The 26819-nt window shown below is 49.4% G+C and overlaps 1 protein-coding gene across 31 annotated transcripts in view; it reads left to right on the plus strand.

Moving 5' to 3' along the window:
- Positions 1 to 26426, plus strand: part of LRRFIP1 (LRR binding FLII interacting protein 1) — an 84260-nt gene extending 57834 nt beyond the window's left edge. For 15 of the 31 annotated variants that reach the window (XM_030324050.1, XM_030324051.1, XM_032594547.1 and 12 more), the window contains 7 exons: positions 1006 to 1077; positions 2810 to 2980; positions 5541 to 5633; positions 6782 to 6874; positions 7883 to 7975; positions 9552 to 9693; positions 12113 to 15101. In XM_030324050.1, coding sequence (XP_030179910.1) covers positions 1006 to 1077; positions 2810 to 2980; positions 5541 to 5633; positions 6782 to 6874; positions 7883 to 7975; positions 9552 to 9693; positions 12113 to 13800 — 2352 coding nt within the window. In that variant the 3' untranslated portion in view covers positions 13801 to 15101. Of the gene's footprint in view, positions 1 to 1005; positions 1078 to 2809; positions 2981 to 5540; positions 5634 to 6781; positions 6875 to 7882; positions 7976 to 9551; positions 9694 to 12112; positions 15102 to 19789; positions 19840 to 21397; positions 21516 to 22387; positions 22468 to 23546; positions 23652 to 25576 lie in introns of those variants that run through there. The other 16 variants (XM_030324066.1, XM_032594557.1, XM_030324067.1 and 13 more) reach the window with 8 other exon arrangements.
- Positions 26427 to 26819: the final 393 nt, after the last annotated feature.

Below are 26819 nucleotides of genomic sequence, written 5' to 3' on the forward strand. Positions count from 1 at the left end.
TTGGCTTCGCTGATGGAAGAACTTTCTAATAATTAAAACTGGTTGGGGGGTGCCTGGGCGGCTCAGTCAGTTAAGCGTCCAGCTCTTGACTTCAGCTGACCATGATCTCATGGTTTGTGGGTTCGAGCCCCACATCAGGCTCTGCACTGACAGCATGGAGTCTGCTTGGGATTCTCTCTCTCTCTCTCTCTCTCTCTCTCTCTCTCTCTACCTCCCTCCCTCCCTCCCTCCCTCCTCTGCTTGTGCATGCTCTCTCTCAAATTGAATAAATTAACTTAAAAAAATAAAATGTGCAAAATTGTAGTAATAGTGGCCTAAATTTTGTAAAATTTTGTGAAAATATCATGTGAGAGACACCTCAATTTTGATCTTTGTAGTTTTGAAATTTATTTTATTTTCCTTTTGCACTTAAGAGGAAAAAAAATGGAAAATCACTTGCTCAGATTTCCTGAATGAAGGAAACTCCCCAGAAATAGAAAAGATTTAGAGAACCACTTCTCTTTTTTTTTAATTTTTTTTAAATGTTTTTTTTTTGAGAGAGAGAGAGAGAGAGAGAGAGCGAGCAGGAGAGGGGTAGAGAGAGAGGGAGACACAGAATCGGAAGCAGGCTCCAGGCTCTGAGCGGTCAGCACAGAGCCCGACGTGGGGCTCGAACTCACGGACCGTGAGATCATGACCTGAGCTGAAGTCGGACGCTTAACTGACTGAGCCACCCAGGCACCCCAATGTGTGTTTATTTATTTATTTTTTTCGAGAGAGAGAATGAGTGGGGTAGGGGCAGAGAGAGAGGGAGACACAGAATCCGAAACAGGCTCCGGGCTCCCAGCCATCAGCACAGAGCCTGACGCGGGGCTCGCACCTGTGAACCGTGAGATCGTGACCTGAGCGGAAGTCGGACGCTTAACCAAGACTGAGCCACCCAGGCGCCCGAGAACCACTTCTCTTTCTTCATGGTCGTGCCCCCTTTTCCCCTTGATATGATTTGCCTCTTTCACCAATTCCTAGGAACTGAATGAGTTGAAGGACCAGATTCAGGACGTAGAAGGCAAATACATGCAGGGGTTGAAAGAGCTGAAGGTACCTGTTCGTGGAAGTGTGGGCTTATGGTATTAACCCAGCTTAACCTTCAGAAATCCCAAAGACCTTCCGACTGCATGCCTCTTCCTGGGAGCCTCCGGACTGCAGAATTCCAAGCGGCAGGGACGCCGGCGTGGGCTCGCACCACGTGCATTTTGAGCGTTCTCCCAAATGCAGCTTTTGAGCCAAGACCTGAACGCCATAACCCTCAGTAGAAAAACTAACACGCTTCCTGATGCACGCTTTGTACTCACTCCCTTCCCCCCGGCGTAAGCCCAGTTCTTCCCACAGAAGCGGGCCGTCCGCTTGCAGGAGGGTGTCCGGGTTTCCTTCACGTTCCGCAGCCCTAACATACAAAGAGCGCTCCCTCCGTTTGCTTCTCAAAACATCTGATGTCTGCCGATGAGGCGTTCCGTACCGCTGTGCTTTTGAAACATCCAAATTATTTGCATGCTGTAGAATTTCCCTAGTTGAAGCAGTGTCTGAATGGGCACCATCTTGGATTTGAGTAAATACACCCCACTTTTAGAATGTGAAACGACTGCGTTGTGCCCACCAGGAGGTATGCTTGCCACATTCCCTGAAGGTGAGGTGGATAGTGTGGGCTGTGATCTCCGTGAACCTAGCAGTAGATGGCAGACCTCCCCCTTCTTTCTCAGCTCCCCAGAAGGAGTCTGAGTTTAGTATCAGACTACGAGCACCAAACAGAGGACACGTTGGTTCTAAAGCGACTCAGTAATCACTGGCATATTTGTCACCTCTCTTTGAAAAGAGGGGGAAATTATGACGGGCTCTCAGCGCGTGTGAAAAAGGAGTCACGGAACCAGCCGTGGAGCCACTGGTCCCACCTAAAGTCATCGCCCTGGTTCGCACGTTGCAGGCAGCACTGGTCTCCGCGAGGCCTCTGACGGGACCTGTTGCACCGGACCGCACAGCCCAGCTCCCTTTAGCTCTGGTGGTTCACACCCCGGGGATTTACTCTCCCCGTTCTGGGGTCACCTGGCCCTGATCTGTGCTCTGGGATGTAAGCACTGGTCTACTCTGTGGCCTGGCCGGCACGGGTGTGAGACACAGCAGGGCCACGTTGATTTTGCAGGCCTCTTTCCCCAGCGCTGTCCTTTCAAAGGAATGCGCTCTGTCCTTCCAGCACCGACCCAGTGAGGCCTGTGTTGTTTGCTTAGTTGGCCTGTGGGTTGAAACCTAAAATTCTGCCGAATCCTTTCCCGCCTCACAAGCCCAGGCAGGGGCAGCCGGCAGCTAGCGGTGGGTGTTCTGTTCTCTCCGCCATCACGCACTGGCTCTTTCCTGGGTTCTGGGCACATTTCTTGAGTGATTCCTTCAGAAACCTGTTGAGGACCCCAAGCCGCCGCAGCAGGTGCCCCTGAGTGATGAGATCGGAGGCAGGAGGCCTGCCCGCGCTCAGAGCCTCCTCATCGTGTATCTCCCTTGTGCTGATGGCCGTGGAAGCCATCTTCCTCCCAGACACAATTGAGAGCCAACTCTCTGAGTTAATAGCTGATGTTCTGAGTGGCTAATAACCGATTTGACCAAAGTGAAAAGGGGGGAATTTCTGTGCGTTTGAAATGATCCTGTATTTCTTCTCCTGGTTCATTTGCCCTAAGATTAGGGCTGGATTTTGTTTGTTTTGTTGTTGTTGTTTTCAAAGACCACTCAACTAATCTCCCTTTTGTTTTCTTACTATGATTTCAAAAACATGACATGGTTTCCGCAGGACTCGCTGGCGGAAGTTGAGGAGAAATACAAAAAGGCAATGGTTTCCAACGCTCAGCTTGACAATGAAAAGACGAACTTCATGTACCAGGTTGACACATTAAAGGACATGTTGCTGGAGCTCGAAGAACAGCTGGCTGAGTCCAGGCGGCAGTACGAAGAGAAGAACAAAGTGAGCTTCTGTGTGAGAGAGAATGGTGGAATGTGTGCGTTTGGGATAATGGCGCGTATGTGGAGTGTGTGTGTGTGTTTATGTGTATGTGTGTTTGTACGTATGAGTTTTTTTAGTTTATTTTTACTTTTTAAAATTTATTTATTTTGAGAGAGAATGCATGCACCAGTGGAGCAGGGGCAGACACAGAGGGCAAGAGAGAATCCCAAGCAGGCTCCACACTGTGAATGCAGAGCCTGACTCGGGGCTCGAACTCAAAAATCCATGAGATCATGACCGGAGCTAAACTCAAGAGCTGGGCGCTTAACCGACTGAGCCACCCAGCAGCCCCTGTCATCATCTTTTTCTTTTTTGTTTTTCTTTTTAATTGAAAAAAAAATTTTTTTATGTTTATTCATTTTTGAAAGACAGAGAGAGACAGAGCACAAGCAGGGGTGAGGCGGAGAGAGAGGGGGACACAGAATCTGAAGCAGGCTCCAGGCTCTGAGCTGTCAGCGCAGAGCCTGACGCGGGGCTCGAACTCACCAGCTGCGAGATCATGACCTGAGCCCAGGTCGGACGCTCAACCGACTGAGCCACCCAGGCGCCCCTGATCGTCTTTTTTTTAATGATGGTCCTCCACTTGTCCAGGAAGCCCAGACATCTGAGAATAAGAATGCCATGCTCTTTGCTGAGGGATTTGCAATAATATTAAAATTAATTATTATAATTATAATATTAATATTAGTATCATGCACAACTTCAGTCTGTAAACTAGAGACAATTCTACTGGGAGATTATTTGTGTGTTTGCATGTAAGGTAAAGTCATAACCATGGAAAAAACATGCCTGTAAAAACCAGCATGTTTGAATGGTCATAAATGGAGGCTTTAAGATGTTCCTGTGGGGGCGCCTGGCTGGCTCAGTCGGTAGAGTGTTTGACTCTTGATCTTGGGGTCCTGAGTTTGAGCCCCACGTTGGGTATAGAGATTACTTAATAATAAAATCTTTAAAAATTGTTTTTCTATTAAACTGCATTTCTGGATTTTTATTTTGTTACCTCTTATCACCGACAAGAAATTGTAGGTATCAAATCTTTTAAGAAAACGATATTTATTTTCACCTGATTGGAGAAAGTCACAGTTATTCTATTTAAGGATTAAATACTTTCATTAAGCTAAATTAGGTTAATTTATGATACCAGCAAAAAGTCTGAGCCTGTGTTGAAATTAATGACAAAAGACTAATTAGATGTTCTTTGTGGAACATAAAGTAAGGAATACTTGTTTTTCAGATTTTTAGGAATTATTTGGTCTGTCAACCCCTGGGATGTTGTCTGATTTTTCAGAGTTGCTGAGATAAGCAAAATTTATGTTGTGTGTGTCCCTATCTTTTTTTTTTTAACTGACTCTGTACCCTAAATCCCAAGGGTCAAAACCAAGCTGCCATTAACACCTCAAAGGTCTCCTTCTTTGACTGCTATAGAGTTGATTTAGAAGCTAAAGAAGAATTTTATTTATGAAGTTTCTGGGAGCAAGACTCTGAAACAAAGGAGAAACTTTCCATGAGACTCGCTGCCCTGTTGGAATATAGGAGCAGAGAGAACGTTCTGGGCCCCATGTGTGGGGGAGGACACATTAATGCCTTCTAAGTACCCCTAGGATGTCCTCACTTAGGCATCAGGAAGTAGACCAAGAACCCCCAAATCTAATTCCAGAGAATTTGGATGAATCTGGAATGTTGTCCCAAGCTGGGGAGCAGGGCCCAAGCTGGGGAGCAGGGACCGAGCAGAGCCCCCAAAAGGCAGGCCCTTGTCACAGCTAGGAGGGTACGGGGACCCTCGGACTTCAGAAGGTGGGCGAGCAGTGATGCCAGGGTGAGAAGTGAAGGTCATGTACCTTCCAGAATAACCCCTCACCGACCTAGGAGATGGACCCCGCTGTCCCCTAAGCTGTCGGCCGTCAGTTGGATACCAAACCGTCCTCAGGGACCGTGCAGCGTCTAAGCTTCTCGGGGACCTCAGAGGAGCGTGCTGCCGGGTCCCTGGGGTGAGGGCGGGGTCGGACTGGGCGATCTTTGTGCTCCCCACCTTTTCCTGTTTTGTCCCTGGGGTGGGGGCCCCGGAGTACAGAGTTGGCCATCCCCTTAGTTAGATACGCTTGCCAAAGTAGACCATGTCTACACCCCTTTTGGTCCCCAGTGTTCCTTGTTGAATTTCAAAATCGGGGAGAGTTCCCTCCGATGTCCGTGGCACAGCCACCCCCCCGCACGGACAGCCTGGGCTGCGGCAGCCCCTCGGGGAAGGGGCCACTCCTGGGCCCTGCCGGCCCGCGAAGTGTCAGGGGGCACCTGTCAGATGCACCGGGTCCTCGGGGAGAGCTCACGGTAAACCAGAAAAGTGCAGAGAAGTGGGCTCACGTCGCTAAAAGGCCTTGAAAGCTGTGACGGCGGGTATGGTAACAGGTAGTCTGTTCCAAGGTCAGTTAAGTCGTGGGAGCGCGGACTAGGAAGAAAGTGCGTTCGCACCGCCACGTGCACGGTCAGTCTTTTCCTCCCTGGTCGGTGTTTTCCTCCCTCGTAGGAGTTCGAGAGGGAGAAGCACGCGCACAGCGTCCTGCAGTTCCAGTTTGCCGAAGTTAAGGAGGCCCTGAAGCAACGAGAAGAGATGCTGGAGGTGGGTAGCCCTTCCCGGTCTTCTCTTCTCTTTGTGGCTTAGGAGGGCGTTGCGGGTGCATTATGAAAGTGAACCGTTTTCTCGAAAATCGAGAGTTCAGGCTAATTCTTCATCATGCCTCGCCTAAGGAGAACAGTCCCTTTTGCTGGTGAAGATTTTCATTCCTTTTTGTTTGTTTGTTTGTTTGTTTGTTTAACGTTCACTTATTTTGAGAGAGGGAGAGCGCATGTGTATGCGTGAGCAGGCAAGGGGCAGAGACAGAGACTCCCAGGCAGGCTCAGCACAGAGCCCGACGCTGCGGGGCTCAGTCTCACGAGCTGTGAGATCGTTCGTACATGACCTGAGCGGGACGCTTAACCGACAGAGCCACCCAGGCACCCCGAAGGTTTTCACCTTTGGTGGCTTTGCGTTTGTTTTGGGAGGTGTGACAGAATGATGGCCCCCTACGAGGTCCACGTCCTGATTCCTGGGATCTGTGGATGTGACACCTTACCCATCCCAAGGGACATTGCAGGTGTGATTAACTTAAGGGCCTTGTGATGGAGAATTGCCCCTAAATTATCTGGGGGCCCGGTGTTATCACAGGGAGGCAGGAGAGTCAAAGGCAGCAGCGGGGAGGGAGCAGAGGCTGGTGCCTAGGGAGGAAGGGCCGTGAGCCAAGGAACACGGCGGCCTCTGGAAGCTGAAAAGAAGGGGAGGGTACAGCTTCTCTCCTAGAGCCTCCGAAGAGAGTCCAGACCTGCCCTCACCGTAACTCCAGGGCGTAAGACTCATTGTGGACCCCTGAGTTCCAGAACTCGAAGAGAATAAACCCGTGTTGTTTTTAAGCTGCTGAATTTGCGGTAACGTGTTACATTCGCAACAGGAAACCGATACAGGCTTGGTTCTAATTTTTTAACCTGATCAGAACTTTAGTGCCTCTGAGAATTTCCCCCAGGCAGGATTTCCGTCTGCGCTCCGGCAGCTGGGGACGAGGCGGCAGCTGGGGACGAGGCGGAGGAAAAGGCTCCTGGGTGCAGAGAGACAGGTCGAATCAGGGCTGATACCTGCTCCCTGGGGCTCCCTGGGGGTCAGAGCTCTCCAGCCCACCCTTTGTCTTCTCGCTTAACCCTTTATCTGCTTTCTTTCTATCTGTTCCTATCCTTCAGGAAATCCGACAGCTACAGCAGAAGCAGGCGAGTTATATCAGGGACATTTCTGACCTTCAGGAGACAATAGAGTGGAAAGACAAGAAGATAGGGGTAGGACTCCCACATCTGTGCAACTGTTCACACGGGCAGTCCACTAGCAGATACAGTGCTTTGGGTCTTCGGTTTGCAGAAACACTTGCATGAGCGTGCATGTGGCCCCAGGTGACACCAGGTAGTAATACCGAGAACGCACTGGCTTACTCAAGCTGCCGTTAACTCTGAACCTGAAGCTGACTTCCGGGACGGGGGGTGGGCATGTCGTGGACACTCACCGGGCTCTCTGCCTGCACGGAGCAGGCCGGCAGCACGCTGAGATGTAAGGAGCGAGGAAGGCACGCTGGGGCAGTTGGACGGGCGAAGGCTCCGGCCTCCTGGAGTCAGTCTCTGTCTGGCGTTTCCCGGGCTTTTCTGAAAGGCATTTGAGGAATCGCAAGGCGGAGGGCGCTGTGCCCACCTATCCCCACCTTGAAATGTGCCCCGGGAGGCCTCAGCCGCCCCCCTCCGTTAATGACAAAAGCAGCCCACCTGCCTTTAGGCGCGATGAGTAGGAAGGAACCCGCTTAGGGTAACCGCCGTGCTTCCTGATGACAGCCGTCTTCCAGAACCCGGCGCCCTCCACGGCGCCAGCGCGGGTCTCCGAGGTGGGAGCACACCGTCCGTGCGCGTGCTTCGCGAGGCCGTCCCTGTTGTCCCTTCCGTCTCCCCTTCCACGCTCGCTCAGGACGTGGAGCGCGTGCGTCTGCCCCAGGACCACGTGGTGTGCATCGGGGACAACAAACGCCGAGCGGCGAAGGACAGAAATAGGATACAGGAGCCTCCAAATGTTAATGCCTTTAAAGGGAGCGTGAGGCGCCATTTCTCGGCTGGCGTAAATCCCCGAGGAGCTTATTCTTGGCGTTTTGTCTGTATCTTTAAGCGTATCCTACACAACGCCTTAACCCTGTTGGTGTTTTATGCAGCAGAAGCCTCCTTATTCCCGCTTCAGTCACCTGCTCACCCGTGCGAATCTTCTCTCTCTCTCTCTCTCTCTCTCTCTCTCTCTGCTCTGCTCACACTCAGGCTTTAGAGAGGCAGAAAGAGTTCTTTGATTCCATAAGGAGTGACCGAGATGATCTTAGAGAAGAAGTAGTCATGCTGAAAGAGGAATTGAAGGTATGAAGCCAAAGTAGAGTTAAAAACGAAAAAACCCGCATGACAGCGGATTCCGGGGTTCTCAACAATGACTGCGTGTGCGAACTGGTGTTAGTTAATTTTGTGTCATTGGTTTTAGTTGTGTTTGTTTGTTTGTTCTTGGTTTTTTTTTTTTTTTTTAATGTTTATTTTTGCGAGAGACAGAGACAGAGAGAGAGACAGAGAGAGAGGGGCAGAGTGCTAGTGAGGGAGGGGCAGAGAGGGAGGGAGACACAGAACCCGAAGCAGCCTCCAGGCTCCGAGCTGTCAGCACAGAGCCCCGACGCGGGGCTCGAACCCGTGAACCCGGAGATCACGAGCTGAGCCAGAGTCTGGCGCTTCACTGACTGAGCCACCCAGGCGCCCCAGATTTTAGTCCTGGAAATTACAAATCTTAGGTTCACTGACACAGAAGAGACACATCCAATAAGCACAGGTTCCCTCGGGTCTGTTTACAAGCATATCTGATCCCAAAAGCAGCTCTGATTTCCAGGAATTTTTTGGATTTTTGTCTCACATTCATTAATAAATTCTCCAGGACATTACTCAAAGTTAGAGAACATATGTGTTTCTTTTCATTGAAGACTCAAGTTTAAGGACTTCTCCAGCTGAACAGTGGTGCAGGTGAGGCCCACACTAACTAGACTTTGAGACCCAGTGGTTTGAGGAAAGTCCCACGTCCTGTTTGGGCCAAGTGAAGGGGTCTTCAGCTGCTGGCTGGACACTGAGTTAAGAAAAACGGGCTCCGGGTGGGCTGTTAGCATTGTAGGAGACAGTGTTGGGAGAGGGTATGGCCATGGCCAGTTCCTACATCGGCGGTGGAAACACGTCAGTGTAAGCTGCTTATATTCAGGGGTCAGGGCCACAGCGGTCAACCAGGGGGAACAGGTTCCTATCACTGCTCCTCCCAGGGCTGTGAGTCCGGCACGGGGCTGCCTCTAAGCTCAGGGAGACAGCCGTGGGCAGCAGGAGTGGTGAGTGAGTCTGAGATCCCTGGTGAAGTGCGCAGCCTGGAGCTGCCGAGCGTTAACTGGTTTTAGAGTGTTTGGCTGTGTGGTGAACGTGGACGATATTTCCTTTGAGTATAGCCGATGTTCCAGCCATTTCTTAATTCCTTCTTCAGCACGAATTGTACTTATTCCTTTCAGAAGACGCACATAACCTCTTTCTTTATCTCTGTCTCTCTTTTTAAAGAATGCACCCAGGGTTTTAAAAGTGAGGTCACTTGACGGTGATTTGCTTGATGCCCTCCTTCGTGGCAGCCTGCGGGCCACTACGTGCAGTTACAAGGGATGCTTATTAAAAGTGTCTGGTCACCAGCACATTAAGGCATGGGATTGATTGGTGCATGTAAGAAAGAGGTGGCCCTTGGAGGAAGATGTCCCAGATTTGTGTGTGTTGATAGAACGCTTCTGAGCGTGGTGTCTGCTGCTTCTCTGACTCTGTGGAAGTTTCTGGACTTCGTGGAAAAAACAGTTTCTTTTTAATTATCATTAACAAAACAGAGTTTGAACCTAATATCAGTCAGCGAGTATTACGAGTCTGTTTTTGTCCCCAGAAACACGGAATAGTCCTCAATTCAGAGATCACTACCAATGGAGAGACTTCCGACACCCTAAATAACGTTGGACACCGAGGTCCTACCAAGATAACAAAAGAAGAGTTAAATGCTCTCAAGACGATGGGGGACGGGACGCTAGGTAAGTGCCGATTCTCCTTTGCGTTCTTGTATCTTCCGGTCAGCATTGGTGCACCTTCCATGCATTATTAGAATTGGCGTAATCATCACTGATCAATTAACCATCACCCAGCATGCCATGCGTTCTGTCACTTCATGGGAGTTTCCTTGCCGAGCGGTGCGATCACCCACGTGTGTTTTCTGGCACGCATCTCTGTGCTCACCACCGATGGCTGAAGAATACATTTCTCTTGCTTCTCAAAGCCACCAAGCGAAACTGTGAAACACAAGGAAGATCGTCTTGAACTTAAGGGACCGTTTGGGCAGTACTGTTTGCCTCTCCTCAGATATGTGCCAAGTACGGCTTTTAACTTACTGCGTTGCAGATTTCTTGAAAGGTCAGAACAGCCAAGGCTGTAGAGCAAGTGAGTGAGTGAGTGAGTTAGTTAACGCTGTTTACAAGAACTGCACATTCTACCCACCATCCATTCGGTGTTTTGAGGCCATGAGGTGCCCGCGGACGGCGGCTTGGGGCTTGTGACATACAGTCTGGTTGCCATTCTCAGGTGCCCTAGGTGAGGGGCAAAGGAGGGGGGAACGAGGCAGACAGGCAGCCCCAGGCTGGTAGAGGGGGTGGGAGGGACAAAACAGACAGGCAGCCCCAGGCTGGAGGGTCAGAGTGGGAGTTGGACCTTTACTAACAGGAGTCTGACTATGCCTTCCCCTTTGTCAGAGGTGCTGTCCCTCTGTAGGTCACATTTTGTTTTCTGAAAGAATGTAAATTGGGAAACCCAACAGACAGTAAGAACATTTGCTGCAGTTTGCAAACACCTGCAAAGATTCACCCGTTGAGATTTGTCGTAATATTTGGCTTTTGGATAAGCGTTTGGAATCTGGTGTGCAGCCTTCGGAATCCGGCCAGCAGATATGGCCTCCTTGTCACTTAGGACCAGCTGTGCCCCTGCTTTTTACAGTGAGGCTGCAGTACAGCCAGGGCCCGTGACTTTGAGTTCCACGTGGAAGCTTTCATCCTACTGCCTTACTCATGGAAATGTAGACACCTGTAGGCCTGCGCTTCTCAAGACTCGCTTCCTAGGGAGAGTATCTCCGTTACCTTTACAACATAATGCGTGTATGCTACACTCATACAACGCCTTGTGTATAAGTTGCTGAAAGGAGAAAAACGGGTTGATTTCCATCATACCTTTATATTAGCTCTGTGAGCAGCTGGGAATTTGATCATGCTGCTCTCATTCAAATATACATTTTATAAATCTTCGTTCACCATTTAGGACACCAACCCTTAAAGAACCAGACATATCGCTTTTATCAGTGAGCTCCAAATGTTTTTTGACCGAAAAATCCCCATCAGTGAAGAATTACGGGAACTTCCCAATATGTGTATTTTTAATCTGCATATCTACATACGTATCTGCAAATATGCGTATATACATGTACACATACTATTTTATCAATGCGAAGTGTGTGTTATAAAACCCGTGCCCTGATAGACATCTTTAAAGGGTGAAGCAAAACTACCAGAAGTCCTACTAATGTTCCCATTTTGTCTGGGGTGAGTGGGCGCACTGTGGAGACCACCGTGGTAGAAAATTATCAGGCTTTCACTTCATAGCAACATGGCATCTAATACGCCGGGGGTGTGTTTGTTTGGAGAATCTAAACTGTAAGCGTTCATTCCAGAGTAGTAACGTGGTTTTTTTAGTTCGTAATTCTTCAGTTGGTGAATAACTGATCGTTAATTAAGTGGTCATCTTGCCCTCGAGTGTTGGCCTCTGCTGAAACACCCCCCAGTCCGTTAGGGAACAAAGCAGGGGTGTGTCAGACACAGGCTGCTTTCTCAGAAACACAGTAATTAGATGGTGGGGGTTGATTTCCTTTTACCTCATGTGAGCTATTTCAGAAGGATCTCCCTTAGGACTGACCAAAGGCTGAATTTCTTCAGGTGAATTGCAGGTTTCAGATGACTTGAAGAGGGTTTTAGAGCCACGTGATGTGCAGTGCAGGTGGACAGCTGAGGAAGTAGGAGTAGCCCAGACGCGTGTTTGGAAATGAGAAGAGGGAACGGGGACCAGAGGTCGTTCTTAAGCCCCTCATTTGGGATTGTTTGGCTGCCCGATCCAGAGCTCTATCTGTTAAACCTTAACGGCACCCTTTGAAAACCAGCTCACACGAGATGGCACCAGCCGCCACTCTTGCCTTGAAGATGGCGGCAGTGGCCCTCGCTGATCAGATGTTGGCTGACGCAATGGCTGCTTGGCCGCACGGAACTGGCAAAGGCTTCTGTTTCGTGTGATTCTCGGGCGATTCTCTCTCCTTAGGAACGGGGTCGGGTGGGAGAGAGAACACGTGTTTACGCTGTAATGTGTGTTAAGCGGTCGCCACCTCACGGGGTCCCTTCAATTTTCTCAATGGTCTTTTAGGAAGAGCCAGTGAAGTGGAGGTGAGAAGCGAAATTGTGGAGAATGTGGGGGAGAAAGGAATGTTGCAGAATACTGAGCAAGAACAGCACACAGAGGACCCAGCACGGGAGCGTGCGGACACAGAGGTGTTCCATGCTGGTGGAAATGCCGAGGACCAGAAAGCCTCTGAAGACAGGGCCCCCTCACTGGGAGTCTTAGCAGATGAGGAACCCGTTCCAAACCAGAGTCTAGAGAATGCTTCCTTTCTTGAAAACACGGAGCAGGTTGAGTCCACACCAGACGACAGGACTGGGGCTTCTCTTGAGCGGTCCGACTGCTTGGGTGAATTAGATGGTGAAATCCCAGGTCTTGTGACTGAGCAGGACAGTTCCAATGCCTTGGATATCAACAACCAAAGTAAAGAATCTGCAGAAACACAGGAAGATTTGAAAATCTTGGGAGAGGGTAGCACAGAGCCATGTCAAGAATCTGCATCTCCACAAACACCTGAAATTGGAGAGCTGGGCAGTGTAGACATGGGGGAGCGAGGTGGGAGCCCCACAGAGGGTGTGGTGGAGGCAGGGCCAAGGGGGCTTGGGGAGCAGGTGGGCACAGTAGCCTCCAGACCTCCGAGGTATAACAGTGACACCGTGAGTGATGATGAAAAGTATGCGGTAGATGTCCCCACCGAGTTGGACCCGAGCTCAGGGCATGACCTAGAGAAAGAGCCCGCCACGCAGGAAGTTGCTGAGCCCAGGGAGCTCCCAGTTCAGAGCACAGCGGTAGGTGAGGAGAGTGATGAAAAGGAGGACCAGGAAAGGGGGCCGAGGGATGAGAAACCGATCCAGACGGAAGTGCGGAACGTGCCTTGTTGTCCAGCAGCCGAGAGCAGTCCTCAGGGAGCAACGGATATAGGTGTGGCAGACACAGAAAGCGAGCCCCCAGATACGAAAGAACCCGAGGAAGAAAAGAATGACCAACAGGGAGAGGCATTGGATTCATCCCAGAAGAAGACGAAGAACAAGAAGAAGAAAAACAAGAAGAAAAAACCACTGGCGCCTATGGAGACCCTGAAAGATGTTAAGAAAGAGTTAACATTTCAGAACCCAGACTTAAGTGAAGTTAAGGAAGAAGAGCAGGTAAAATCTACTGACGAAAAACCAGTTGTAGAAGCACAAGATGAGGTCACTGAAAGCCCAGAAAAGGAGAGTATAGCAGGAAGCAGTGAAAATGTTGATGGTCCAGAGAATCCGAAAATTGAGTCGGATGAAAAACTTAACCAAGAAGATGAGGACGTAAACACTAAAGCGGGGAAAGAAGCAGCCGATGGCGACACATCGGGGTCGGGAGATGACACAGCCCAGTCATCAGGCGCGACGAAGGAGCCAGATGAAGCCGTTCTAAACGATGGCGCTGAACAAGACGGCGCCACCCACAACATTCCAGAACCAGGGAGTGCAGAAGCGTCCGGCGGCACCCTGCTGGAGAATGAAAGCCCCCTCGAGGACATCGACGATGCGTCTCACACGGGAAGCACAGAGCCGCAGGAGATGACGGAATGTGCCGGTCAGGTAGCCCGGAAGGTTGTAGAGGATGAGGATGACCTAGCACCCGCAGGAGAGCCGGGAGCCTCCGATTCAGAAAGCAAAGACCAGCCGAGAGGCGGAAGCGAGAAGGGCAAAAGCAAGGAGGACTGCACCCTGTCGTAAGTGGAGTTGAGGCTGGCTGTGGAGGGGCCAAGGACTGCACAGTAGGTCCAGCTGTCAGAGGCTCATCTGCTCTTAACACTGGCGAGGCTCCTAAAACGTCCCCCGTTGATTCAGACGCACCATGTGACAGTCAGCCACCGAGCTGTCTACCACGTTGAGTTATAGACTGTTACTTGGGGATGGATACTTCCTCGCAAAGCCTGTCACCCCGATTAGAAAGAAAGACACGCTTGTAATCAGTATGCGTTCCAACGGAGAGCACTCCAGTTGTGTCTCTCATAACACTTCGTATTTCTGCTTAAATTCCACCTAAAGCTATCTAGCACTTGCCTTAGGCTGATACTCGTGACCAAATCTGTCGGCATACAGTTGACCAAATGGCATTCTGAGACTTCCATATTGTAAGTACGGTGATATTTAAATTGATTTGTCGCATTCAAACGTGTGCTTTCATACTTGATTTTGATGTGTACGTTATGACCTATGAGGTATTTTATTTTAAAAGGAAATAAACGGCCAAATAGCGTATAGGTCACTGAGTGATAAGATTTGCACCTTAGGACAGTAATGCATCATGTTAGGGATAAGAAAGCACTGGGAGATCTCCCTTCCCTTTACCGCATTTAAATATTTTATCTCAAACCAATAACCTTTTGATCTCATTGTTAATGATACCTGAATTTGTTTTGTAGATTTTGACCTCACTCTGTGCTGATCATGTACCAAAGCCATTTTATACAAAGATTTTTTTTTTTAATTTGTTTCTGGAAGAGATGTACATTGAAATTGTATTTCCTAATGCGGTATTTGGGCGGGGGGACCATTTCTAAAATTTTTTAGGTTTTCTTAACCTTAAAATTACTTCTCTTTCTATTTGTCTAAGTGTTACTCAATCCAAAAGGTGACCGTTTTTGTGCAAACTGCTCATTGGACTGTAACAGGATATTTTAAATAGAGAATCACTTTTGGTGTTTTGGTATAAATATTTTCCTTTGCTGTTTCTCAGTATATTCTTATTGGAAAATTCTTGATTTGATCTTCCTGAAGGAGATCTATCTTTTCTATACAAGGAAGCCTTTTAAAAAGTAATTGTAAAGTTAAATAAAAAATATTGTGAAATGTTAAAATTACAAAGGACTGTACATGATGAATGCTGTTGACACTTTATGAAATTATATGAATTCATGTCACTGTTACAAGATATAATTGAGTGCAAAAAAAAGACCAGAACCTCAATAAAATTTGAGGCAAGTGTGTTATTATGTAACTGAAATAAAAAAAACCAACATTTTATAATTTGACAAGCCTGTGACTCCAGTCTTTGGCCTACTTGAATTCTGACTGCCTAAATGTGGTCTTAAAAGTAGTACCTACTTCTGGACTGCTGATTCCCAGTCGGCCTTGTGTGAAGGACTCATGCTTGATGCTCTTTGTCAGTGACGAATCAACTTCTCTCCGGGCCCCTAGGCCAGGGCCAGTGTTGGACCTTCCTGGGGAGAATTGAGAAGATCTTCCCTCATAGACTCCCCTGTGATCTGTGAGTCTGGTGAGGAACCCCATTCTGTTAAGAAAGCTCTCCATTCTGTTACTGTGTTGACCCAATCCAACACTTAGAATGTTTTGAAGAATATGGTGGAAATAAACATTGACTCTTCCTGTGTAAGTATCCTGAAGTCGGGGACTGATGCGCCCTCTCCACCTGTGCCAGCTACGTGGACAAATACAAGGCTTGCCAGAGACTCAAGTCCAAGGGCTGCAAAGAACTTGAAAGGGGGTCGGCGGCTGCCTGTAACTTCAGCAAAGCCGCATCCACCCTGGAATGCACGTTTGCGAGCAGTTCTCTCATTCCTACTTCCAAAGGCCCCTGGGGAGGTGATTCGACAACCAAACTCACTAAATGGTGAGATCATCCAACCATTTTAAGGGCTTTCTTGCCTCTGTTACTCAACAGCATATGTAAGGGCACTGTGCCATGCTTCATACCCCTCAGACCAGCTGTCCAGGGGTCTCGATCATCCACTCACTCATTTAAGTAATGGACTTTTTGATCACTTCATATCCGGAAGCACTGTGCCGGTAGACAGGCAGATACGAACCAGCTCCTAGTGGACGGGGACAGCTGAGAATCAGCAAGTGAGCAAAGAAAGAAGAAAGGGATTCTGAACAGCCAACCCATTTCTTGATAATCTAAGAGCCTTCAGTGTGAACATCAGTGACCCTGCTCCAAGGGGGAAATGACATTGTGGCACAGCAATTGATGTCCACAGGAAGGCCCTTAAAATTACCAAGAAATCGTTACCGTAGGTATATTCAGGTCAGGAATGCACAGAGGCATATGAGGCAATTTGGAAAGATCCCGAGTCAAAAGATTGACTCAGAAAAGAATGGAAAGTCTACCTGTCAGCCCCATCCCCAGAGCAACCCAGGCCCCTGAGATTTCAGTATGATCCAGAACAGAGGAAAGCGCTGATCACTGATACCTTAAATCAAAAAACGAGAATATTTACCAGCCCCAAACCAGAACATACTACTGTATGTAAAATGGAACTCTTCCTTCAAAAGCATAATTAAGTGTAATTATGAGTATACACAGAAAACAGGGAAAGGTAACAGAATTTTGAATTATGGGCTATTACGATAGAGGCTGAGAATCAATAAATTTTTTTTCAAGGGTTTTTAGGAATGAGATGTATTGCCCTGAGTTTTGGTGAACAGAAAACCCGAACATTTACGTTTCCACGGTCACGAGGACCCTGGAGTGTTGGTTCCGGGAGTTCACACAGATAGACTCCTCTCCTAGGAGACCACCTTGTACAGCACGCCATCGAAACAAGGAACACCTCAGTGAGATTCATTCCAAATGTCCAGGCTCCGGAAGGAGAGGAAGGGGTGTTTGTGCCTGTGTTATGTTAGACTATATGCTTATTCAGTGTGATGATTGTATATAGTGAAAGCTGTGTCTTTTAGGAGCAAGGCTTTCACTCACTCTTTCCTTTTCATTCTATCCACTGTGCCTTTTACAGCAAGGCTTACATTTTTTTCAAGATGTGAATGACCTCGGTGGTGGCTGATGTATACAGTTCCCATCTGTACAGACGTCTCGGGCCTGTAAATGGGGAAAGACCTGTCCCTGTTCTTCCTTTTGCCGGAAGGAGAGGCTCTCTTGGAGGGGCCAGGGGGAGGCTGGCCCCGGGGACGATGAAAACTGTCCACGTGGGTTATAGTCCCAACTAAGTCAGTGCGAGGCAGGAGTGGATTCTTGAGAGACCTCAGCCTCCTGCTCACTCTCTTTGCAAATGCAGAGGGGAGGTGGCTTGTCCTCTGCTGTGGGGAGAGGAGGCCTGAGGCCCACAACGGCTGAAATTAATCCCCACAGGGGAAATTATGCTCCCGGTCGTGTATCATTATCCCCCCTGCCACCCGTCTTCGGTTGCTCTCTGAAAATGGAATCGGAACCCGCTCTCTTGAGTCGTGGGCCAGATCCAGGCAAAGCAGCACAGAGGAGGAGGGCTCGGGGACAGTGGTGGCTGCCGGTGGTTGACAAGGCTGTACCTGGACAGATGGGGTGATGATGGGCAGGCCAGAAGAATGATCAAGGAGAACAGGGGTTCAGAGACTTCCGGAGTGGTCTGCAACTGGCCGCCCCCTGTCCCGAGACCTTGTCACTCTGAGTGTTTCTCATTTCACGGGTCTCTTAACTTGTGTACCGGAAAGCTTATTGGAGTTTAATACAGAAAAACCCGGCTTTTTAAAAAAATGGAGACCTTTTAATAGCCAACTCATTTTGACTTCTCCGTTTAAGAGAAAAGTCTGAAGTTGAAACACCGTGACTTCGTTTTCTTTGATGCCTGGTTTCTAAAAGCTGCAATTGTGGTCTTGAAATGAATGGTTTATGTCTATTTGTAACTGAGTATTATGGGCCAACGATGAGCGGTGACACTTGGTAAATACAGGGTAAAGGTGGGTGTGCGGTACTCTGGTTAAGGATTCCGGTAAGCATACCGACGATGCCCCACCGTGCAGTCAACAAACCAGGCTTGGTTTTTAAACCTGCAAAAAAAACTGTAGAACTGCAAAAAGCTGTTTCGTCTTCTTCATACCAAATTAATTTGCTCCTTTCTCTCTTCCGTTCTCTTCGAACAATTTAGTTTTTAAACTTCCTCTCCAATTCTGCTTCCAAACTTTTCTTCCTTGAAAGTTTACTTCTCTGTTTCCATATTCTCGCCATAAGAGTGAAGGTCACGTTACCCTTATCTTTTGTTGGCTGGTGCTATTGTTACATCTTAACCTTGGTTTTGTACTTGCTACCCAGGATATTTGGAGTCTTCTAATAGAAAGAAATATCGTAATAAAAGCGCACAATACGTAGGTGAGCTTTAAGATCATTTTCAAGTATATTCAGTGCCTCTTACGATGCCTACGGTTTTTGTATATAGACCATAAGATGAAAAGTAATATTGAACAAACAGCTGAGTTTATATTTCATTTCAGCGTTGGGTGGGCTTGCGGAAGAGAAAGCATAAGATATCAGAAGCAATTTGGTTATGCACGTTAAAATGGAATCCAGAAGATCATAAATTTATGGTTGACATTTCTGGTTTCAGTTCTTTTGTAATTGAAAATAACAACTTGGGGTGTTTGGAAAAACAACTTAGAGAAAGCGTGTAACTTGGGGAACCATGTGAGATAGGTGATTTTTTTTTTAGATGCAAATTGCATTTTTTTTTTTAATTTTTTTTTTCAACGTTTATTTATTTTTGGGACAGAGAGAGACAGAGCATGAACGGGGGAGGGGCAGAGAGAGAGGGAGACACAGAATCGGAAACAGGCTCCAGGCTCCGAGCCATCAGCCCAGAGCCTGACGCGGGGCTCGAACTCACCGACCGCGAGATCGTGACCTGGCTGAAGTCGGAAGCTTAACCGACTGCGCCACCCAGGCGCCCCGCAAATTGCATTTTATACAGATTATTTCCTTTTCACGTGGTGAGTCAGAGCTGCGCAGTGTGAGAGCAGTGTCCCCTCGGGAGTAAGAGTCTGGGGCTGGGAGTCGGGCTCCGACACCGAGGTCCCGGTTTAGATCTGGAACAACAGAGGAGGCCGCGGTGAGGGGTGTGGCCCTGAGGACAGTTGTTAGCTGTTCTGGGCCGCGGGTGCTCGCCTGTAGAAGAGGGATGGAGTATTGAGGCGCACCCGTGGGGCTTTGCGGGTGAAGGCACACCTGCTCGAGCCGAGCGGGGACACAGTGACCGTGCAGGACCCATTAGCATCACTGTCACCATCGCACCATCCTGATTTGTCCTTTAAAGTGGTGTAGGGTTTTGCCCAAACCCAGCCCTTGGTCTCCTCCTCTGTATTCCAGATCGTATTCCTCAACGCCCCTTCAAAGAAATGGTTGGGGATGGGTCCTGAGATGCTTCTGTCTGGGGTGGGGGAGGGTGACGGGGACCTGGAGCGTTACCGCGTCTGTCTCGAGACCGTATCCGCTCTTGACGAGCGGGTTAGCAGACTTAAGGTTCGTGGACGTGTAGTCAGAGCTCTGACACTGGTGGGCCCGTGAGAGAAAAGAGAGCAAGAAATTCTCCTGGGATATAAGCTCGGAAAGTCAAGGACAATGAAAATGCCACTGACATGAACCACGATGCCCAGTGCGTTTGTACCTTGCTAATGATGTTGAACCATGAAGCCTGTGAGATCTTGTGTTGCAGTGTGGTTGCTCTTGCATGTTAACCCCAAGTAGAAGATTAGCCTGTTTGCATGCAGCCGGACGCTACCCATGATGACATAAGCATGTTGTAGGAGGTTGACCCAACTCAACCTCCCTCGGCTGACGTCCTCCCCAGTCCTGTCTGTGGCCTCATTCGCTGTGGTACGTGCATAATACCTTCATCATTCGTTTCACTAACCTCAGTGCTCATTCTTCGGTGTAGCGATCTGCTGAAAGGTGCGCTCCGCGGATCCACCTCAACCTGTGTCTTTTTGGTTTCTTTAGATATTAGGTTGAAAAAGCTTGTTGATGAACGGGAATGCTTATTGGAACAGGTAACAATCTTTTTATTACTTTATGAGCTCTGCGGGGGCGGGGGGGGGGGCACCCGAACGTCTCCCTTCGTTGGGGAAACCCTAGCGTGTCATGTCTGCAGATGACCAAGCCAACCTGTGTTCTTGCTATTTTTATCCAAGTAGGGCATCCTAGGTCATGCGAGGTGTAGAGAGGATGTCCCCAAAGACTCAAGGCCACAGAACTGAATTTGGGATGCTCCATGCAAATTGCTACTTAAATATTTATGTGAAGAGCCTAGATTAGCCATTGAGGCAACGAGGCAAGAGCTCTACTGAGTCACCCCAGACACCACTTCTCTCACTTCCGCCGGCTCAGAGAAGTCGGTTTTGGGATCTCTGGGCGATCACCACCCCTTTCCGGCAGATGTTCTCTCGTTCCAGCCGATCGAAGTTGTTTTCATTGGGGTTTACCTTCGTGGCTCTCTTCCACCCCCGGAAACACTAACCAGCTGTCCCATTTGTATGGGACATACAGCATCGTTCTTAAACCCTGCCACAGTCCCTTTCTAAGGAAACTCAGTTCCGTTTTCCTTCATGAGCGCAATCAAAGGTATTTTTGCCTTGCTTGTGACAATTCTCTTGAAGAGTTCCCTCAAAATCGGGGAAAGCGCTCAATGTGGTGGCAGCATTGAGGTTCCTTTGATCTTTTAAGAACGTGTATCCATCGCGATTCCGTACTTATTTTCTCAGAGCAGAGAGCGCCAACGGTCAGTATGGGGCGGGGGGTCTGACTTGGTGGTGCTGGTCGCTCGGGGAGGCGGGGTCCCCCAGGTCCCCGGGGGATGGAGGTTAACAGCACAAGGGCTGGGAGACTCCCCTAGACACCGTAACTTTCTGCAGTCCCGGCTGCTGACTGCATTTCCGGCTCTACCTGGCTCTCCCCGGGGAGAGGAGAGCTCTGCAGGGGCCAGCTCCTTGAAGGTGGCACCCCTGCACCTTGACCGGGCTCTGTGCGCGACCACACGGTTCTGCTGGCGACACGATGACAGTATTTCTGTGCCTGGGGGGATCCAGAAGGTCCTTCCTGGCTTCTTAGTGAATAAAGAAAAGGCGACCCGGCACACCGACTTCCTAACCCTTAGAGAAACACTTCAAGTGTTTTATGTACCATCTCCTCCTGAACTCAAGAGGAATTTCAAACTTAGAAATAACCTTTCACCCCAAGTTACAAAATAATGTATGTCTGATACTGTAAATCTAATTCCATTTTCACCCATTATGCCATCACTTTCTGAGAAAAGCACTAACCGGCCAAAGTTTTTCATTTATTTGGTTTGGTTATTAGAGAGGAGAGACTCCCTACTACAGGTGGCTGGTAGATTATAACCTCTTACTACATTTTTCTGGTACCTCGTCACGTAACCCCTATTCTTTGGCACCTTGCAGACCCACGGAATAACTCCAGAGCAACATCTGATTGTATTTATGGGGTATTGTTTCTTTACACTCTGCTTCCTTCCTGATAGGCTCTAAGCTCAGCTTTTCAGTCTCCTTGAGAATAGAGAAATTCACCTATTTTATCGGTGGGTGTTTTCAGATTAAGAAACTCAAAGGGCAGCTGGAAGAGAGACAGAAGAATGGCAAGTTAGACAATCTGCGTCCTGGAGATGACGTCTTAGAAAACGGGACAGACATGCATGTAATGGACCTACAAAGTAAATGTCAACCCTTGTGTAGAAGTGAATGCTTTACGTGTCCTATTTTTATCCTATTTGTGCTGGAAGAGAAAAACCATCCTCGCAAAAAAAGCCTGGTGTTCCCCTTGGCTGCCCCCAAACCCTTGAGCACAAGAGTGCAAAGAAGTTTCTGTGTGGGATTGAACAAGGATGGGCAGGTGGGTGGAGCAAGGATGTTTCTGTCTGAGCCTAAAGAATAGAACAGGTGCGCCAAGATAGCACCAGGTGGCGCCCCGTGAGAAACCATATTTCCTACGCTGGATGCAACTGCCTTTTTTTTTTTTTTTTAATGTTTATTTATTTTCAAGAGACAGAGACGGAGCGTGAACAGGGGAGGGGCAGAGAGAGAGAGGGAGACACAGAATCCGAAGCAGGCTCCGGGCTCTGAGCTGTCAGCACAGCTTGAACCCACGAACCCCGAGACCGTGACCTGAGCCGAAGTCAGCCGCTTAACCGACTGAGCCACCCAGGCGCCCCGATATAACTGCCTTTTGATCAGCCTGTTGTATGGAAAAATTCAAAGGCGTTTTTCTATACACGTAAACCAGAAAGAAGCTTAAAGGAGATAAAATGACTCCCAGTCTCCCCCGCCCCCCGTGTGCCCCACCCCTACCATTTCTTTGTCCTCTGTGCCCGCAAGGTGCTCTCCTGCCTGGCACTTGCCATCCTGGGCTCCTGGAGAACCTGTGCCTTCTCCTGTCTCAGCCCCACCAGGTGTGGGGCCACAGGCCAGGACTTAACAGATTTGCATGCCGGTTCCTAAGGAAGGGCTTGGTTCCCAGTAACTATTGTTTCAACACTTTAAAAAGCCCGAAGAGCTTAACGCATGTTCCTTCTCTCTCACCCTTTAGGGGATGCCAACAGACAGATCAGCGACCTCAAATTTAAACTTGCAAAGTCTGAGCAAGAGATAACAGCATTAGAACAAAATGTACGTGCACACTTTTAAGCAATATTGGGCAGAGTGACAGTGATGATTAAGCAGGTTGTACTTGCTAGAACTCGCTCGGAAAGGCTGAGCACCAAGAGGCGCAGACAGATTTCTAGAACCAAAAAAGGTCCTCTGTGTATTTCCTGCAGAGAGAGAGTAGGGAAGGGAAGATCACTATTAGGATTCGGGCTGTTGTAACAGATACTAACCCTTTATAAACAATGCTTGGTTGTAGAAAATCACTAAAGTGGCTGGGAAGTTTTTAAAGTTTGTTCTTTAAAGATAATTTAATATTAAAACACTTCACGCAGCGACATTCCTCTTGCCTGGATTTTTCCGTCTTTCTCTCCCAACCAGGTGGCTCTCTCTGGTTCCTAGATTTGGGGTATTCATTGCCTCCAGCATGCTGGGCAAATTTGGGGCAAACTGCGTCCTAACCAAAGGGAGAGTTAAAAATGGTACTCTCTCCCCCTCAGTTATGGGTCTGCGTGGCTCGAACTCTGGGGAATGTTTGAGGACAGAGAAGTGAGAATGGCATCCCACGGAAGGAGTTTAGGAAGCATGCTGTGGCCTCCGTGGACCGAGGGTCTCCGCTGGGCCGTGGCTGCTTCTGTCTCTCGCCGCAGACCTGGCTGGGGACTGCCATCCCAAAGCCTCTGACTCCTCCCCCCTGCTATTTCCTGGGCTTTCCTTCTCCCCTGCCACCTCCACACCATGCCACCCCAGGAGACACTGGACCAGAGCTGAGGTCCTTTGCCTAAGTGTCGTTCTGCATCGACCTGCCTTCAGCAGGATGGCCCTACGCAGGGAAGGGGACAGCAGCACTGTGGGAGCCACCCTTCTGGACCAGGGGTCAGAGAGGGAATGAGGCCCTAGCAGGTGTCAGCAGGGGGGTGCTCCGAACAGCTTGCTTGGCTGGAACCTACACGATAGCCCAACATGCTAGATCATACGTTTGCGTCGTCTGTCCCCCCCTCCATTCCCTAAGCCACACCCCCTTGGTCTCACATGTGATAAAGCAACTGGAGAAAGAAAACAGGCCTATGAATTTATACATACGGTGTTTCCCTTCCTTTTAGGTAATAAGGTTAGAGAGTCAAGTATCACGTTATAAATCGGCAGCCGAAAACGCCGAAAAGATAGAAGATGAACTTAAGGCTGAAAAGCGGAAACTCCAAAGAGAGGTAAATTTTCTAGGCTGTTTCCCGGGAGAGCGGGACGATTGTCCAGCTGGCGGCACGGGGCAGGGGGGGAGGGGAGGGGACATCTGCCTACGACGTCACGGGGAGCCTGGGGCCAAATCACGGCCGCCTTCTCAAGGCTGCCGCTGAGAGTCTGTCTGTCCTTCTGCCCAGCCGCCTACAGACGAGCTTCTCTCGAGTTCTTTGTGTCTTTGACTTTCTACAACTTCACCCCAGTGTGCTGTGTGCAGGCTTCTTGCTGTTTGTTCTGCTGGCTCAAGAGCGTGTGGTGTCTCTTGCATCCATGAAGTCTATTTTCTTTTACATTTATTTCCTTTTGAGAGAGTGAGACAGAGCACAGTGGGGAGGGGCAGAGAGAGAAGGAGACACAGAATCTGAAGCAGGCTCCAGGCTCCGAGCAGGTGTTCGGCACAGAGCCCCATGTGGGGCTCGGACCCCCACAAACCATGAGATCATGACCTGAGCGGAAGTCACTCAACCGACTGAGCCACCCAGGTGCCCCCAGGAAGTCTTTTTTCTAAGTCAAGTACGGAAAGTTTGCAACCATGACCTCCTTAAGTATTCCTCTTCCCTGGTGTGTCCACTCCCCCGCGGGGGTTCCAACCCGAGGCCAAGGCCGGCTGGTGGACGGTCCCTGCAGCCCGCGCATTTCTTAGCCACCTGACCTTGTACTTCCCACTTCCTGGCTGCACTGGTGACGAATCTTCCCGTTCACCTTTTCTGGTCTTAAAGTGTATTCATTCCTGATGCTTTCCTGTTGTGTGGTCACATGTGGTCCTGCTGCTTTGTTAACTGTATCCTTATTTCTTTAAAGATGTCATACACAGGGTGGGGGGGGGGAGGTTCAGTCAAATGAGCATCTGACTTCAGCTCGGGTCATGATCTCACGGTTCATGAGTTCGAGCCCCACATCAGGCTCACTGCTTTCAGCGCAGAGCCTGCTTTGGATCCTCTGTCCCTCTCTCTCTCTCTGCCCCTCCTCCGCTCATGCGCGTGCTCTCTCTCTCTCTCTCTCTCTTCTCTCTCAAAAATACACATTAAAAACAAAGGTGTCACACACAGGTGTTCTGTTTTCCACGTCTGAGGATGGGTTCGTGTCTTTGAGGGCCTGACCCTGTGGTTTCTTGCTTCTGCTGGTCAGATGGCTTGTCCTTCGTGCGTTGGGTGTCTTGTGAATCTACGCTTGATCGGCATTTGTAGGAACACTCCAGGCCAGACTTGGGGAAGTTTCTTGCCGGGAGGGCTTGCCTCTGCCTCTGCCCTTGCCGGTGAGAGGGGACGCAGAGGGGGCTGACCTCGGGACCCCAGCCCCCCTCCCTGGAGGTTTTGGACCAGAAGTAGGGCTGCACACCCTGCTCCCACAACGCGTGTCTGCACGACCGCGTGGCTGCTGTACCCGCTGCCCCGCCCCCACCTTAGGGCACCTGCACCTGGTCCACGTGGCTCCCTGCTGTTGGGGCTTCCGTCTGACTCCCAGGCTCCGCGGCCCTGGCTCCAGGACAGACCGCCTTGGCCTCAGGCGTTCCTTTCTGGTTGCAGAAGCCTTGCTGCCCAGGCCGTGGGGACCGACTCCCGCAGCCGGCCTGGGCCCCGCTCTTCTTTCTCTGCCTCCCTTACCTTTTGTGAGACCCTCAGGACCCCCAGGACCGTGTCATAGGAGTCTGGGGCCAAGTTGTTCCAGAGGATGACTGTTGCCTAGTGACTCATGAGGCCAGAGTCTTGTCCTTTGTGTTACTTAAGGAATCGTTCAGAAAAATACGTCCACGCACAGATGCGTACGTACGTACCTCTAGGACCTCAGTGGGTCCGGGCTACGACCGCGTCTCCCAGTAGGATGGAATCTGGGCGACCCTTTTACGTTTGGGGGAAGCGGGTTCCTCAGAGCGGCCTTTCCTCTTTGTTTGCAGCTGCGCTGCGCGCTGGACAAAACCGAAGAGCTTGAGGTGAGCAACGGCCACTTAGTGAAGCGTCTGGAGAAGATGAAAGCAAACAGGAGTGCGCTGCTGTCCCAGCAGTGAGCACCAGCCTTGCACACGAGCCTGGGCGGCGGAAGGCGAGCGCTGTTTCGCGGGCTTGCCTCTGTCGCCGTCCGGGATTGCTGCTTCCTCCCCTGCTTCTGAGAAGGCCCGCCGGGCACTCGGCTCCCCTGCTCGCCCGCGGGAGCCCCCGCGGCCACCAGATGCCTCTGTCTGCGGCCCCCGCCCCCCGGCGGGGCCGCCTCTCCGAACCTGCAGGTCATTTTAACGAGCACATCGGGCCCACGGGAGCTCCGGGCTCCCACTGAACGTGGCAGTCGAAGTAAAGGCTAAACTGGGACTTGGGTTTTCTTTTCCTGTGTCTTGCTGAAAATTGAGGGGAAATGTCACGGTGTCGGGATTTCCTTTGGGGGCACAATCTACAAATGTGAGCGACTTCAGTAGTATCTCTTAGTCTACGCTTTTCGTACACAAAACACTGTGGAACCACAAGCCATTACCAAGCGAAACTCTTCTCACTCGAAACAAGGGGATGGTCTAGAAGTAAAAGTGACCTTAAGAAGACTCTTCACAGGCAACAAATGAAGCTTTTCTAAGGGATTTTTGCATCGGTTCAATCATAAGGATACTTTTTTCCAGGGTAATTAGGCAATAGCTCCACCGAAAAATGACAGCTTTCCATTTGCATTGTTTAATCCTTATATTTGGAATTGAAGTTGTTAACTTCTTTTAAAGAATGTACTGTTAGAAAAATTAAAACATGAAATGTTGAAAGACTTTAGCCATGTGGTTTGTGTTTTTTTTTCTTCCCACTGAGAAAGAAGATCTTTATTTCATATTAATTGTTCTGTACACGTGGGGTCATTTTTTGAAGCCTATCAAATCAATTAATTTCTCTTGCCCTGTGGAAAAAACAAAGTATATTCACAGGAATCGGAAGAGCTCACTTCCAAGAATTGGCATTCTTAGAATAAAAAATAAACTGAGGAAGTTACAGGCTGGAGACAACTGTGATTTCTTCAAGGACAGAAGTAGAGAAAGTCTGGCTACTTGCTAATTTTTAGTTACTCTGTGTATATTGCACCTGAAGTCAGCTTGGTGACGCGGGCCACCTTTTCGGGACATTAGCGAGCGCAAACCAAGGGTCACCCGAAACTATACCTTGTGTTGACCC

The sequence above is a fragment of the Lynx canadensis genome, chromosome C1 (genome assembly GCF_007474595.2).
Source record: "Lynx canadensis isolate LIC74 chromosome C1, mLynCan4.pri.v2, whole genome shotgun sequence".
In the NCBI taxonomy this organism is placed as follows: domain Eukaryota; kingdom Metazoa; phylum Chordata; class Mammalia; order Carnivora; family Felidae; genus Lynx; species Lynx canadensis.